The sequence below is a fragment of the Petromyzon marinus genome, chromosome 31 (genome assembly GCF_048934315.1).
Source record: "Petromyzon marinus isolate PM22_M1 ecotype Great Lakes invasive population chromosome 31, UKy_Petmar_22M1.pri1.0, whole genome shotgun sequence".
In the NCBI taxonomy this organism is placed as follows: Eukaryota; Metazoa; Chordata; class Hyperoartia; order Petromyzontiformes; family Petromyzontidae; genus Petromyzon; species Petromyzon marinus.
In genome coordinates this window covers 10991041-11007002 of record NC_133697.1, presented here as the reverse complement: position 1 = coordinate 11007002, position 15962 = coordinate 10991041, and the positions used below count along the sequence as shown (strand labels likewise).

The following is a 15962-nucleotide window of genomic DNA, read 5'->3' as shown; positions in this document are numbered from 1 at the left end:
ATGTTCCGCGGGCGGTGTTGTGCAAGTTGCTGTAAGCGCCCCTTTCCAATATCGGTCGATTGTGCTCCTCTGTTCATCCTTGTTACGGCGTCTGGGTACGACGACAATGGTTGCGGCGTGGGGTTGTTGTTGTTGTGTTAGAACACGTGGGGGAGCGGTCAGCGCGCCGCGCTACGAACCCCGTGTCCCCAAGTTCGATTCCCGCTCGCGGCACAACACCGGTGACGATTACCTGAACCGGTCCTGGGCCTCCCCTAGGTCGACTCAGCCTCAAATGAGTACCTGGTGTGTAAACATCGCCACTGGGGAGACAAAGGCGGTCGGGCGTGGTGCTTGCCACCCACCCCCTTGTGTACTGTGTCGGCCTTCATAGTATTGCTAAGAATCTTGCTTTGAAGCTTTCGTGACTGCAGGAATCCACACTCTTTGGTTCTTTAGGTAAAGTCACGTGGTAGGTAGACGTTTCGATCGCAACACAAGCAATCGTCATCAGGTGGGACAAACTTCAGCAGTTTTTTCTTGCTGTGGTTGTCCCACCTGATGACGATTGCTTGTGTTGAGATCGAAACGTCGTGATCCAGGATAAAGGTGATACTTGGGATCTTTGTAGGTATTGGTGCCGCCACGCTTGTCACTTTGATCGAACAGAGGTCACTCATTGTAAATGACTCCTCCTGGACTCGTGACCAGTTCTCACCTGGCTAAACAAATGACATGCGAAGCTTGAACTTGATAAGTGGGCCAACGTTCAAAAGAGACGATGGGGATTATGAAGAGGAGGCGGCCGAATGCTGGCGGGAGAGCGCCCTCCCGTGGCACGGACTACGCTGGTGCTCGCTGCCAACATCAGGGCGTGATGTAAACAGCGTCGTCTCATAAGGGGCCATCCATTGAGTAGGCACGCAAAAATCTGTCAAAACTTGACCCCTCCCCCCCCTCCCTGTACGCACGCGGACTTTTTACACCCCGCCCCCCTCGACTCCTATAGAACGGTCGATATTTAATCCACGCAGAAACGATAAAGGATTAATAATATTAACGTGTTTAAGCAAACAGATAGTCCACCGCCGGACTAACTCATTTGAAGGCCAACAAATTATCATCGAGGCTTCACCCCCCCCCCCCCCCCCCCCCCCGTTTCCTATGCGTAAGTACAATGTAACAGTAGACCCCCCTATACGCAAGCGTACGCGTTTGGGTTAACTCCCCCTCCCCCCGTACGTACTAAATGGATGGGCCCCTAAACGCACACCCACCGCCTGTCATCCACAATTACGTGCGAAGTAGCTAAGCGTTGGCAGTAGCTGCGCGGAGACTTGGGCTGCGAGGTTTGGCCAGGGCGTGCGTGCCCCAGGTTTCCTCTCACGTGCACGGTGCGCTTCTGTGCACGGTGGTGGGGTGTGGGGGGGGGTAGTAGCGGCTCTCCGATGCGTTTCCGTTGTCCGACGTTTCGCTTCCGCGTGCTGCGATCTACGTTTCGGGAACTGACGCACGTCGGAGGGGTGGATCGTGCGGTTTGGGCTGTGGGTATTTGTGCGGTACCCGCTGGGTCGGAGGTCGCGGTGGCAGCCCTGCAATTGCTTGCTGACAACCACAGCTGGCGGATGGGCTTCCCTACGAGAGGCATCTCTTGGGGGGGGGGGGGGGGTGGGTATACTCTTCCACGATCACCACACCCCTTTGGTATTGGGTCAGTATGAGTTATTGTTATAGAATATTACTATACTGGAGTGTGCCATGTGTGGTGACCGTCCACCGCTGTTGTTATGATACGAGAATAAAACTCCATAAACATCCAGACTCGGCCTCTTTTTAATAATAATGATAACAGCAATGATAATGACATGACGCGCCGACGTACAACTTTAAACATCGACATCAGGCAAGACGGTCAATAATCTGTGAGATAGCACAGGGTGGAATACGTATCGCCACGATCTCAAAACAGCTGGGAAAGCAGTCTCAAGAAAGTGAACGTCAAATATAACTTAAATTGGAAAACAAAGGCGGAGTTTGTAGAAAAAAAAACGTCGGTAAAAAAAAACACGGTGTCGAATTTGAGAAAAACACAGCTTTATGACACGCGGGGGTGTCTGACAGCCGACGTCACGTCGCACGGAAGTGGCGGGACACGGGGGTTAGGTCGCTTCTGCTGCTGCAGACAGACAGGCAACACGGAGTATTATAGTAGTAAAAAAAACGAATTCCACAGATAAAAAAAAACCCCACGGTTGCTAACTTACATAGTGCAAGGACAAGCAGTAACAAGAGAGCTGTTAAACCCGGGTTGAGCGGCAACTCGTGGAAGCGTTGTCGGCTGCATAAAACCAATCGTCCAATTCATCATCAACCGCTAGCTCAAGTCGTATTCAGATTGTGGAGTTTGGCGGTGGCCGGGTGGCGGAGCGATCGAGCGTGCAGGCGGTGCGCCTGCACCAAGGCGCCAGGCTACGAAAGAGGGAAAAATGGACAGGGGGTGGGGGAACCTCATTTTATTCCGAGCACCGACGCCGATGCCAAACACGATGCGCCCACTGGGGAAGGGCAGTGGTGCCCACGATTATAAACCGCAATCACAAGTGACCTGGAGGCAGCGGTTTGGTGTATGCGCACTTGGTTGTGTGCGACGCGTAAACCCTACAACCCGCGCAGGGGTGACAGGCTGGCCCCTGCGGAAGGCAATGGAGTACGGCAAAAGTAGGTTGTTCACGAAAAATACGTACAATTGTCTTACAAAAGGCGTCACACGCCTCACACGTGTGGGTTTTCTCCGGGCACTGTCGTGGTCTTCCCTCAACTTAGCGAACAGAAGAAAAACAAAAACTACTCGGTAAAGACATTTGCCAAACACCTAAATGCAGAAACCCTCGTGAGAACAGCCTTGAGATGGCGTGAGCTCGGCAGATGACTCACCAATGACAACCGACTGTGGAGTTCATCGCCGCTGCGTCGGCGTTCGCGGCTGCGCCCAACACCTCCCCCCGACGCGTATTTGGGGCGTACCGCGCGTTGTTCGGCACGAAGTCCCAACGTTTCGCGCCACGCGCCGGGGAGCTTCTCCGTGAACCAGAGCTTGCGGTGCAACCCGTAAACGCACGGGAAGGAGTCCTTATGGAATAATTTCTCTGTGAGCCGAGTCTTCGATCGTCGCCGTAATCGTGTAGTGTAGATTGCAGCAAATAAAATGTGAACCTCGCCTTTATCCACCACCCTCTTTCTCTCGTGCAAATCCTCTCTTATCTGTCACCTCCGTTCTCCCACATTTGCCCGCCCGTCACAGGTAAAAGGAGTCTCGCATGTATATTCGTATAAAATTCGGGGCTCCGTTCCGACCGAATGAAGTCTTTAAATAAAAATCTGACGTTAATTAAATAACGTGCTACAGGCTACCCAACGAAACTCTACGAAAAATAACAATGAAAACGAGCTAACTAAAAATAACTAAAAAAAACCTACCGTCGATAAAAAGGGGCCCAATTAAAACGACAGCCCAGTCTCAGACCTTGCGCGCCGTTACGCACGAGGCGGCGAACTACACACCAAGGGGCCTCGCGGCCGGCGGCGGAGACCACGCGCGGCGAGGAGCGCCTTCGGTGGGCCGAGGGGGGCGGCTTCACGCGACCCGTTGAGCTCACGGCGCCGCGGGCGATTATCTGACGACGCGTGACCTCGCCGCCAGCTAACTTGAGTCCGCAAGAGTAAGAGCGACGTCGCAGCCCCCATTTACATGCAATAGTACACTTGAGAAAAGTCATCGTCGAAATCTCTAACCGCTGCTCGGTGAAGGGACTCCCCCCCTTCACCCCCCCCCACCCCCCCCCAGGACAGTTACCTCTTCATATTTGGTCGAGCGAAAGCATACCTGCAAACCCATACGGTTTACCCGTATTCGTGTACAGGGAAATTTAGTTTTCAAGTTCATGCGGCGTACAATACGGGCAAACATAATTTTAAAAAAAGTGTCTCTTTGTGTTTCTCCCTTGTGATGGGACTTTGTAGGATGAACGTTGAGATTCATAAGGAGCACGGGGTGATGAATAAGGTCTGGCTTGGTCTGTAATAAGGTAGGCACTGATAAGGGATTGACAGGCATGTGAAAGAATCGCCGCGCCCGTGCAGAGATCTACCAAGCGACGCATTTGGCGTTCGCCGCATCATTTCACTGCCGCCATCACAACACGCAACGCGGGCTCCCGATGAGCGTCTGTGCGTTCGACAAGCAGTGTCCCACTGCCGCGCGGGTGACGTAGGTGAAGGAGGCTCAGTTCAAGCGAATGGCGACCGCTTGAATTAAATGGACGTGTATGAAAGTTGACGGGGGTTTAATTTAACCATCGGATATCCATTCAAGTGAATGGAGGGTGGTGGTCAACAAACAGGGCTCTATGACGGGGTAAGGTTGTGATCTCTCGAGTTGATAGGTCTCGATGAAATGGAACGTTTCTCGATTCAATAGGTGTGGTTGCACCTCCTAAAACTTGGTGGCGAGACTCCTCAAGGGCTCCCCCGGGTAAATATTTCTATGTTTAATTGTCACTGAGCCAATGCAACGGACAGGCCCGCCCGCGCGCTTCAAACCGTATTTTGTCGTTAGCGTTGAAGAAGATTTAAACGACCGCACTCGGAAAACGAAACGACTGAGGATTGGAAGCGTTAAGCAATGCTCTCCCTTTACAATCACGCATTGCTTGTAAACTACGGACACGGAGGGGCTAACGTCCGGGGGTAAAATCCCTCGCGCCCCTCCCTGTCGTACACACATTATTGCTTGGCATTCTTTACACTCGCGGCTACAACCTACGTGACACGAAAACAAGATCCTTGGTTTTAAATTTGGACTCCCATCGTTCTCTTCAATTCAACGCTCTACATTTTGGTGATGGCCACGGATAAAGACGAGAAAAATACAAAGTCAAGGAAAGGCAAAACTTTAACAAAAGAACGCAACGCCGTAAAGATATAGGTCGCGATTCAGAACGAGATGAAGGGTTCCTCTTGCCGTCCGTCGCCAGTCTTCCCTGACTGCCGTGCTGCTGCCCGTCCGTCTGTAGTGTAAGCAGGGGGTGGGGGTTTGTGAATTCTCATGCAAAGGGGTTTGATTCATCAGGGTTGTCCGTCAGGTTTGTCCTGCAAGGGACCGACGGGAATGCACCGCGAACCCTCGGTTAAGTCAATCCAGCCACGGGCGCCTCTCCTCCCTCCGGCTTTGGAAAAACACGAGCGGACCAGAGTCAAAAAATCGTTTCGCTCTGCTCAATCGCATCGTGCTGGGAAGGCGTGATTTCAGGAGGTGGGATGGTGGTGGTGGTGGGCAGGCTCTAGCGAAGTCGAGTTAAGTTTCAGGCATCCCCACCACTGCCGCCCCCCCCCCCCACCTCCTAAAATCTTCTGGTTCGCCACCCCCCACCCTTCACACACAGCCGTACTCGTACCACACGGTCTGCTTGTCCGTTGGGGTGGAGGTGGCCTGGGGCGGCGTCTGAGCGCCGTCCTTGGGCGGTGGCGGCGTAACGGCGCTCGCGTCCACCGTGTCCGTGCCCGTCACGGCGACCGGCGCCACCGCCTGCTGCTGTTGTTGCTCAGCGTCGTCCTGCGACCCCGACGCCGGCCCCACCGCCACCACCGGCGTCACCATGGCGATGTCGCTGGGTCTCGGCGCGGGCCGCTGCAGCCGGATGAGGCTGCCCGATGGCGGCGCCACCGACAGCTGCACCTGCGTCACCACCATCTCCTTCGCCGCGCCGCTGCCCGGCGGCGATCCGATCTGCGTGGCCGTAGCCGATTTCCTGACGCTGCCTCCCGTCCCCGGTACGCACCACCGGGCTGTGGCGCCGCCACCGCCGCCACCGCCGCCGCCGCCCCCACCCTCCTCCTTAGCCGGGGCGAACGAGAAGCGGCGTGTGTCGACCGGCCGGCAGGGGTACTCGGGCGTTAACGACTTCGCCGTCGCGGCCGTGACTTTAAACGACTGCGGCCGCTCCAGCCGAGGGTGCGTCTCCTGCTGGTGCACGCGCACCGCCGTCGCCGTCGCCGTCGTCGCCGTCACCGCCTCCACCGCCTCCCGCTCTGCGGCAAGCTGTGAATTCTGGGAACCCAGCGGGGCGGCGGTTGCGCAGGCCACCTTGTCGCCGACGGGCGAGACGTCCACCGACACGGGTCGCCGCCGGTCGTGCTGCATCAGCTCCTGCACACTGCACGAGGGCGAGCGCGCCACCCCGCCGGCCGGCAAGCCGGGACGCGGCGGCGGCGATGCCACGGCCCCGCCGGGCGTCCCGGCGTCCTCGCCGCGGCAGGCGGCGCGTGCCGGCGAGGCCCCCCGGTCGTCAGCGAGCGGCGGGCGGTCCCGGACGGAGAGTCCCTTGCGTGGCAGCGTGCTGCTCCCGTGCAGGTACCCGTCGGGATCCGACGATCGCGGCTGCTGCTGCTGCTGCTGCAGCCGGTCGAGCCGCTCGGCCACGGACAGCGCCCGGCGCTGGCCGTCGAGGCCCGGTCCCGACGCGTCGCCGCTGGCGCCGTCCGCGGCGCTGCCGTTGCGGGGGCTGGGCCGCACGTACTGCCCGGGCCTGGGCGGGCGGACGCCGTCCCGAGCGGCGAAGCCGACGCGCTCGCGCTGATGGCGCCGGTCCTGCGCCTCGCCCGCCGCCGGCCGCTCCTCCCGCCCGTCCAGGATGTTCTCCTCGCTGACGACCTTGCGCTGAGAGATACCGGGGGGAACGCGGCGGGGGGGGGGGAGGGTCGTGTTGGAGGCCGAGGAGGTGGTAGGAGCCTGCGTCGTCACGGCAAGCTCGTAAGCACGACCTGCCTGAGCGGACCGCGAGATGCGGGTCACCATATTAATGGAGCACCGCTGCACAATTGTGCAAAGACCAAGGGATGTGTAACATTCTGACCGTCTCAATTTGACATGCCCTTTTCGTCTTGAATTCGGCCTTTAAGTCATTCTCTGGCTGTAAGAAAGCCTCCCCATGCCAAGTCAGTCGCGGGAGTTATTTTACGATAGTCATGGTGGGGGGGGGGGCAAGATCAGTTCAGATATCACTCCGATATCGCTCGCCGCTGCTGGTGTCAGCCGTGGCTGGGAATTGAAGTAAACACAAGCAGCTGGGTTCATAGCGCAGTGCGTACACACCACTACTACTACTACTACACGCGCGCGCGCGAGCAGCGATCACACGATCACGTTGCCGGCGGTGGCGTGCAGGGTGGTGCCGTACGTACCAGGCACGTCGGCGACAGGCGGTTGCTCTCCTCCAGGAACTGCTCGAGGGTCATGAGCTCGCTGCCCGGCGACCCGATCCCTGGCTTGTGCCGCAAGCCAGGCACGGGCGGCGCCGAGGGCGCCACCTGCGTGGAAATGGGCGGCGCCGGGGTCCCCGGCGTCCTGGGCGACACCGGCTCCTCGCTCGCCGGGCTGTCCGGCGCGCCATTAACTGCCGAACCGCGCCGCACGTTGCACCGTTAGGCCCCTGGCTCGCTGTCGATGCGAAGCCTTTACAAATAATAATAGTTGTATTAATAACATTGCTTATTGCTGATCAGGAGGGCCCTCCGCATCGGGAAACATATGGCCAGCTTTATCAAAGAGAAAGGATTGCGTGACTCGGAGTGCAGTCACAATGGTGGATGGCCATGTGTTTTTTAACTATGAGATCAAACAACGAGAGAGCGACGCTGCCGCGGCAAAGCAATGGCCGACTTTCATTTACGCAACAAATGAAAAGGCAAGCGGACGCTGGGAATGGGTGGGGGGGCGTGGGGGCACGGGGGGGGGGCACAGGGAAGGTGAGAAGCATTACCTCTGCTGGCCCGCGTGCTGGCGTTGTTATTGCTATTGCTACTGTCCCGGCGGTTGCTGTCTATGCTTGAGGATCCGGAGGCTTGGGGTGGGAAGGGCGTTGATGGAGGGAAGGCGAGCGGGCGGGCGGGCGAGCGGGCGGGCGAGCGGGAAGGCAGGTGAAGTTACAGCCGGGTCGGGGAGGAGGGGAGGTAGAAGGGAGGAGGGCAAGGGGAATGGGGAACACATCACGCAGGAATGAAACAGAACTGGGATTTCATGAGTTGGACACCTGTGCAGCGTCAAGCAGCCTCAAGCCATGCTTTCGGCCCGAACGGAGATGGAAGACGGGCATCCGATCGTCCAGAGACGCGCCAACAACAGCGAATTGTGTGGGTGAATCAATCTCTGTGATTTAAAAGACACAAGACTGACAGCTCTTGCCTTGCAGATGTGTACCAAGGCTCTGTGTGCGTGTCTCAGGCTGAGCGACATAATCGCTTGAAGTTTTTTCGAAGAAGAAAATAAAGTCATCTATTCTTGCGCAGGGCAGCAACATGTTCAGGAGCCAAGCTGCCGGCGTCAAGGTCTGCTAGCCGTGACCGGGCTTCATGAGAGAGTGTGTGCAGCGTTGCCGTTCCTCCTCCGTTGAAGGAGCGTAGACTACAGTGGTTTCCTGTCTGGGTCCATCGTTTGGGGTTGCATAGCCACAGTCGCACTCCTGTGGCCGTGTCTTAAATTTTCCCACTCGGCCTGTTGATGTTCCGATGCGGCCGATGGCGGCACACCGGTTGTCTTTGAGGAGGAATGTGAAAGCCAGGAGGTGCGATGATGCTTGGGTTCCGGATAAGGTATTTATTCTGGACGTCTGCGTTTTTCCAGCGTTCTTTGGGATCTGGGTGGACTAGGTGGAGTCTCTAGTCGGAACTTGAGTTGGTATCAAGGTACACTGTCGAGGCCTTGGTTGATGGGTAGGTTTGGTTGTCGTTGGCAAGAAAATGTGTAAACGCCCCTTGCAGTTTGGGCGATGTCTTCACGGATATTTGGTGGCAGAATGTTCGCCAGATCAGGGAACCAGGAGATTGTTGTTGGTTTCAGTGTCCCGGTTGTGATGGTGCAGTGCGTTATTTAATTGTGCATCCAGCAGCTTTGTTCACGAGCTCCCAGGGTCCATGCTGGAGCCCAGCGACTGCCACCGAGTTAAGATCAGCGAGAAGGTGGAAGATCGTAGCGCATCAGCCGAGGGGCACCCCCAGGTCGTTCCTGCAAATTCCCACGGCAGCGGCGATCCTCGACCTGGGTCTTTTTTCACAGACCTGCCTTATGTGGGACTTGAAGGCCCAGCTATGCCATACAATGTCCATGTAGCGATGTGTCGCTAGAGTGCTCTCGATGACGCACTTGACCGCAATTTGTAAACCCTTCTGTTCCTCATTAGCGTACCCCCTGAACATCGGTGTGGCGACATGGCGGGAAACTAAAGTCCAACAAATTTGCAACCTCGGCGCGGACCCTCCACGATAAAGCCGAGCAACGTTCCCCCCTTTCCATTCGAGTCAAGCTGCCTTTGTCGCACGCTGCGGCTCAAAGAGCGCAGCACCACACACAGTCGTGGATGGGCCCACAGCAGATTCTCCGCTCGCCAGGGCCACCTGATGCGGAACGGTTCAAGTGGAACCGCTAATCCTTGTCGGACCAGTAACAACAAACAGCGCGGTCCGCTTCACGCCATGCGCAGATATCGCTGTGGAAATCGCCCTTCGTTGGAGCGGGCGCGTTAACCGATACGCCAGCCGATTTGGGGCTCTTTCTGTTATCAGGCGGCGTTAACTGTTAAGTGGGGAGATTTGATTACTTTGTGTAATGCGTACTCGTGCACACTGAGCTCATGCGCTCCGTTAATGTTTCCTTTAATTCCAGTACCACCACAGTCTCGGCCGCCCCCAACGGAACCCAGTGTCTGCTGTGGCCCACGCGCTAAGTTGGGGCATGACCTGCAAGGCCGGATTAAAGCACCGAACCCAAACGATCACTGGGCAGTGCACTTCGATCGGTGGCGTTGGGTGCCGGTCAAGAGCCCTGGAAATGAAAAAAAAACACAAACCGCAAAAAACAAACGAGGCGATGGCACATTTGGGCAAAAGCGTTGGAAAGCGCAGACGAAGCGCGAAAGGCATGGGGGGTGGGGGGAGGGGATGGGGGGGTGGCTGGGAGCGGGCGGGACGCCCCCCCCCCCTCCACCGCAGCGATGCCAGCGCTGCACTTACAGCAGGAGTGGCACGGTGCGGCGCACACGGAGGCCCCCGCGTCCCCCGCGGGTTCCATCTCCCACGCTCCGCCGTCTGGCGGGCACGTGGAGGGCACGTGGAGGAGACGTGACGGCGGCGGCACACATCACAAACGGTCGCGTTCGCTGGGGTTGGGGTTCACGGGTTTTAATCCGCTCGGTGGCACCGGCGGGCGGGTCGGGATGGGGAGGGTGGCGAGGGTTCGAGCGGCTCGAGTCTTATGGTGGGCGAGGAAAGCAACAGATTGTGATGTTGATGCGTTATCATTACAAGAATATTCCAGGAACAAACTCTCGTTGACCGAGATCAATAACGAGAGTGTTTTTTTGTCTTTCCCTCGAGCTTTATCCCAATCGTGCCTTCGGCGTAACATCACAAAATGAATCCGCTCGGAACTCGTACAGAGCAGTCTAATCGCTCCGTGTTACTGAATTGATCAATGGCAGGGGGGATATCACGGAACGTCTTCTGAAATCTCTTCAAAAGTGACCTCTTATGTACACCCGCAGCAGCACTTTCCCACCCGCCCTGCTATGGAGAGAAACGCTTGTTGTATGACAGTCAAAGCGAGATTTTTTAATTCTCAGAGCTGGCATTTAGTCAAAACCTCATGTAACATGATGTGTACTCCACTTGTGGGTGTACTTGACGCATGGCCCGGGGTCGATTAGCACGGTTGGCTACGTACATGTCGCGCTGGACATTGGTGTGGACGAATGCAGCTCCTGGGGACTGGGCAACGCCGAATCCTCGCACGACGAACTCACTGATAAAAAAAACGCAACACAAGCCAAGGGACGCAATGCTCTACAAGGGTTTTATAAACCACAAACATAAGCTGTGCCACGCTAGGTGCGCGATGGGGTTAACGCACACGTGTATATATATGAGTCACAATGAGTGTGCATTAAATATTTCTTTAAATAAAAGAATGCAACGTGATTTACAAGTTTGCCCCCCACCCACCCACCTGGCATCTTCCCCTTTGGGCGGCGGCGCGCAAGGAGGAGGGTCGGCGTGGAGGTGCTGGCCACCATGTTGACGGCTGACGTGGAGAAGGCCATGCAGCCGAGGTCGCGCCGGCGGTGCCGAGAGAGGCCCTCGTCCGGCCCGTCCAGCGCGTCCATGCTGCCTGCACGTTGCTGCTTCTGTTGTTGCATCAATCCTGCCGGCTGCTGCTGCTGCTGCCTTTCCAGGGTCTTGGAGCTGCTGGAAATGTTAACGACGCCGCCGCTGCCGCCGCCACCACCACCACCACCGCTGACACCGCCGCCGCCACCGCCGCCACCGCCGCCACCACCACTGCCGTCGCCGCTGAGGCCACCCAGTTTTGAGAGGGAGTAGCCGATGCTCTGGACCAGGTCGTTCATCGCTGAGCGAGTCGGGGGTCGGGAAACACGGCGAAACGAGGTGGGGGGGGGGGGAGGTGAATAAAGTGGAGAGAGGTTAAGAAACGAGGTTGTAGTTCGGACGCCTTGCCGGGCTGCGCCGGAGCGATGGCGCCGGTGCTCTCGTCGGGCCAACGCGAAGGCGCCGGCAACGTCGGCGACGTCCGTGACCGCCGCAGAGAGAGACGCACTCTCGGCGGCGCCCAGACGGCGGTGTGCCGGCATCGCTCGGCGTTTGCGATGCGCTGCCCGCCCTCATGTTTAAATGCGGGGGGGGGCGGGGGGCCGGGGCAGGGTCTTAAGTCGGAGCAGGGGGATCCTGGTCCCGGGCAGTTGTTTACACGCAAGCAGCCGGTGGTGATGCGCCAACGCGCGTTAAAAAACCGGCCCGTCTCCTATCGTGTTACACAAATGCCAGTGGCATAATAAGATGCTCGCTGTGATCCACTAGAGAAAGAGAGATAGTACGATTTGAAGCAGACTACATAACCGATATTTTAAGTGGGAATGCAATAAATCACCCCTTGTAATTTGATGAACTGTAAGCAAGATTCCATATTAATCTGCAAATGGTTACGTTACGTCCCTAATATAAAACTCGTGCATAACAAACAAAAAATCTACGTAGTGGACGAGATATAGATTGCAGTCATTCCATTCGCTGAACCGGTCATTCAAACAACAGGAATACGAATGCGGTGTATGGCTTTTCGCCACATAAGCGATTTGTTAATTGAAAACGGTAAATGAGCTGTGCCTGTAATTCACAAATCCCCCTCGGGCGTCACTCAGAATTGGATCGGCTGGTGTCGCCCCCCCCCGCCCCGCCCCCCCACCCCTTCTCCCCCGCCCCCCCCCCCACCTCTGTTAGTTACGGGGCCCCCCTATGACACCCCCGTTCAAGTAACAAAAACATGATTACCACAGAGACAAAAGCGGCGGTTTGCGCGGCGCGGGTCACTGCGACAACGAGACGGCTGATTAATCGAAGCGCAGCAGGCAGCCCGAGCCCCCGGGGGAGGGGGGGCGTGCGCCTACATCATTCGCTCCTCCCTCCTCCTTCTCCCTCCTCTCCATCCTCCCATCGTGTGCGTGCAGTCTCATGCCAAGCATGCGCCGGGGTCGCACGGCATCGCCGCCATAATCATGCTGGGTCGTGGTGGGGGGGGGGGGTTAAAGGGCGTTCGGCGTGCAGCTGTCGGGGCGGCACGTCGGTGTTGTTAGACGCGAGGCCGCCGCGGCCGTACCTGGGTCTCTGGAAAGGAAGGCATCTGGAACGCTAATAAGGACGTTAAAGAGTCTTATTTTCTGGGTGTTTTTTTGCGCGGTTGAGCTGCTCCGTTTCTGCACCGTGGTTTTCGGTTTGCATGCCCGTGTTGTTCGGCACGGCGTCTGACGTTTAAGAGCTAAACCCTCCACTGCTAAACCCGGAGTGCATAAGTGCCTGAAGAAACGTCGGACATCGTGCTATCCAATTACGCGGTACAAGCCGGGAACACAGCAGAGGAGTCGTATGAAGAGTCCCCCGTTATTTACTCGGGGAAAGCTTTGCCGAGTCTCAGGGACTCCTTTTTTGAAGAGGGTCCTGCCGAGGTACGTTTGGAACAATTTTTCCACTGGGTATTTTATCATCTGGGAGGAGGGAACTCGAGCGTTAGGGTCAGCCATCTACTTCGCCTCGCCGACAAAACCCCGCAAAAAATAAGCCGCAACGGAAAGGGGATGCAAGCCAACGAAGAATGACGGTCACGCGGCATTAAAAAATGTTTTTAAAATGTTAATCGCAAGGCAGACAACGACGACAAAAAAAACCACGGGCTCCCACACCTCCGTCAAAACAAACGCACGAAGAGGTTTTGAGAGCGCAGCGCGTAGCCCGCTTCACGCACACAGAGTCCACCACAGTGCGCCGAGTAGCGCGGGGTGGGGGGGGGGGTTCGAGTTTGGTCGCAGTCACGGGCGAGACGCACGGGGCGAGATGACGGGCGGCAAGGGCTCGGGCTGTTAGTATGGAAGCTGCTTGCAGGGTCATGCTGGGGGAGGGAGCGCGACGCAGCAGGTGGGAGGGCGGGGGTGGTGGAGCGCCTTACACATGGATCGCCGGTGCAACGCCTTCCGCTCGTCCCTGTCCTTGGCTCTGCTCCGCAGCAGCCGTTTGAGTGTGCTCGCTGCGCGCGGGGGACGCAACGTGGACACCGGGGGGGGGGGGGGAGGAGTGGGCGGGAGGCGGTGGAGCCGCGAGGTGGTGGGGAAGGTAGGCAGGAAGGCAGAGAGGTGGAGAGAGAGGTCAAACTTTGGAGAAGGCTGCACGCTGTGGTGGCGAGGGGGTGGGGGGGGGTACCGACAACGAGAGCACCACAGTGGGGTGGGGAGGGGGGTGCGGCGCGGAGTTTAGCCGAGGGGTGCCGTGCCGACCCAGCGCGGTGTGGCCTCCAGCCCGGCGGCAGAGCGAAGCCGCGAGAGAGGGAGACAGAGAGAGCTCGCTTAGAAATCCTTCGATGCTTAAAAACGAGAGGGAGATGGTGACCTGCAAACGAGGCGAGGGAGAGGAGGCTTTACGGGGACGTAGCGATTCCTCCACCACCTTCCACGATCCCACAGATCGTCGCGATCAGATTGGCAAATGTATGCCCTTCGGTCTTGTGGTGCACGCAGAATATTTACGTTGGCATGTATAGACTTTAGATTTCGCACCTCCTATGAGCACGGTTGGCTACGTACAGTGCGAAAGAAGTTCAACAAACATACGTGCATATTCGTATGTAGTGGTATGCATGACTTGATGGCTGCATTTTATAGGCATGGCACGAGCGATATATTTTTTGCAAACATTGGAATACCGTCAGCGCACGGATGTTTTGCAAGTGCAAGAATCGATTTTGATTGACGAATCGACGCACCGTTAGGCACCGAACATCATGCGAAGCTACGAGTCGATCTTAACGGCTCAGCTGGTGAACCGTTGCGTTCCCTGGCGATGGGCGCAGCCGGGGCGGTTTGCCAGACGGTGACTCACGTGCCCGTGTGCCGGAACATCCATACAGCACAAGCAAGGGCATCGAATAACTGACGAGCAGCTGACAACAACGGTTGAACATTAGCTCGGCGTCAATACCCGGAGACGGAGTATTCTAATTCTGGGGTCATAATATTTTATATTATTTTAACCCTGTCCCATGGTAGGTAGGCTAACCTCTTTAATCCTAATGATAACCCTAATTCTGACCGCGGGCAGGGTGGAAGGGAGACGCATTGCTTGAATAGGAATTGTACACCAGGGTTCAAATAAATATTATATATTGATCCCGGGTCCAAATCCTACGGGGTAAAAAAAAAAAGTCTCACAACAGCGCGGAACTCTGATATTGCTACACGGTGCCCCGCTTGCCCTCTTGTCCACCTGCCCCGCCGCCTCGCCCGCCCGGCGGAGCCACTCACTGCTGCTCTTGCGGGTGACGGTGACAGCGTGGGCGCCGTGAGCTCCGATCTCGTCCAGCGAGTTGGAGCCGACGGACGAGCTGTCCTGGCTGTCCCCGGGGAGGCCGTCGCCCAGCGCCCCCTCCACACTGCAGCGCAGCTGCTCCCGACCCACGGTTGTGCTGCTGCCGGCGCCGGTGCCGCCGCCGCCACCGCCCTCCTTCTTCGGCCGGATCAGCTTCTTCATCTTCGCCGCGATCCAGTTGCTTTTCCTAGCAGAGAGATAACGGGGATTGATGACGACGTGGCCTAAGGAGGTTTTTGAGCCACGCGCGAGGCTCACTGCAAGGCAGGGTCTCAAGAAGTTTCAAATCGATTCAAATCGATTCCTGCGCTCGCGATCGACGTTACGTGGCACCACCAAATCCCCTGTTCGACGAGACCCGATCACGCCGGTCAGTGCGGTTTGATGAAGGCGGACAGCATAAATATGAGCATAGGAACAACAATTTTATTTTGCCACACTGCCTTCTGCTACTCACCACGTAGAATTTGCTTCAACAATGGAAACTCTGGACTGGTTTCGCTCTTCCGGCGCTCACCAGCAGTCAGCCGTACAGGATTAGATGCTGCTACGTTTCAACTGGCGGCGCCTCGATACCGCTGGGTTACATCTGGCTGCCCCATATAGTTTGGGTTTGGCACAGACCACGTGGTGCGTGTGCGCTAGGGCGTCTGTAGCGGCCGCACTGAGCCCTGCCGTACCGTCGCGGTGGCGAGAGGCTGTAGAAGCGGTACTGGTCCATGATCTTCTCTTCCAGCCTCTCCTTCTGCCTCCGCAGCTCGTTCAGTTTGTCTCTGCGGCACAAGTGGCACGTGATCCCAAATACCGTGTACCGTCCACTCCCCTCCCTGCTCTATGTGCCCTGTGCAAACATTGCCGTCCAATGACGGCGAGAGGTCAAAAGTCACAATGTTCTTTAACAATATGTCGTGAGACGGAGAATCTATTTAGATCTCGAGCACAGCCCCATTTGTGGTTGGAAACAGCCCACGGAAGTAGATACCACAGAGCTACTTCTGAGATCCCTTCAA

At 57.0% G+C, this 15962-nt stretch overlaps 1 protein-coding gene across 4 annotated transcripts in view; it reads right to left on the bottom strand.

Moving 5' to 3' along the window:
* Window positions 1-1796: 1796 nt before the first annotated feature.
* The window catches only part of LOC116947842 (girdin-like), a 74895-nt gene continuing 60729 nt past the window's right edge, over window positions 1797-15962 (bottom strand). The window contains exons 26-35 of one of the 4 annotated variants that reach the window (XM_076071087.1): window positions 15633-15725; window positions 14889-15139; window positions 13541-13618; window positions 11033-11434; window positions 10751-10828; window positions 10042-10116; window positions 7797-7877; window positions 7219-7430; window positions 5433-6694; window positions 1797-2448 (exon numbers count right to left, since the gene is read on the bottom strand). In XM_076071087.1, coding sequence (XP_075927202.1) covers window positions 2370-2448; window positions 5433-6694; window positions 7219-7430; window positions 7797-7877; window positions 10042-10116; window positions 10751-10828; window positions 11033-11434; window positions 13541-13618; window positions 14889-15139; window positions 15633-15725 — 2611 coding nt within the window. In that variant the 3' untranslated portion in view covers window positions 1797-2369. The remainder of the gene's footprint in view (window positions 2449-5432; window positions 6695-7218; window positions 7431-7796; window positions 7878-10041; window positions 10117-10750; window positions 10829-11032; window positions 11435-13540; window positions 13619-14888; window positions 15140-15632; window positions 15726-15962) is intronic. The other 3 variants (XM_076071090.1, XM_076071089.1, XM_076071088.1) reach the window with 3 other exon arrangements.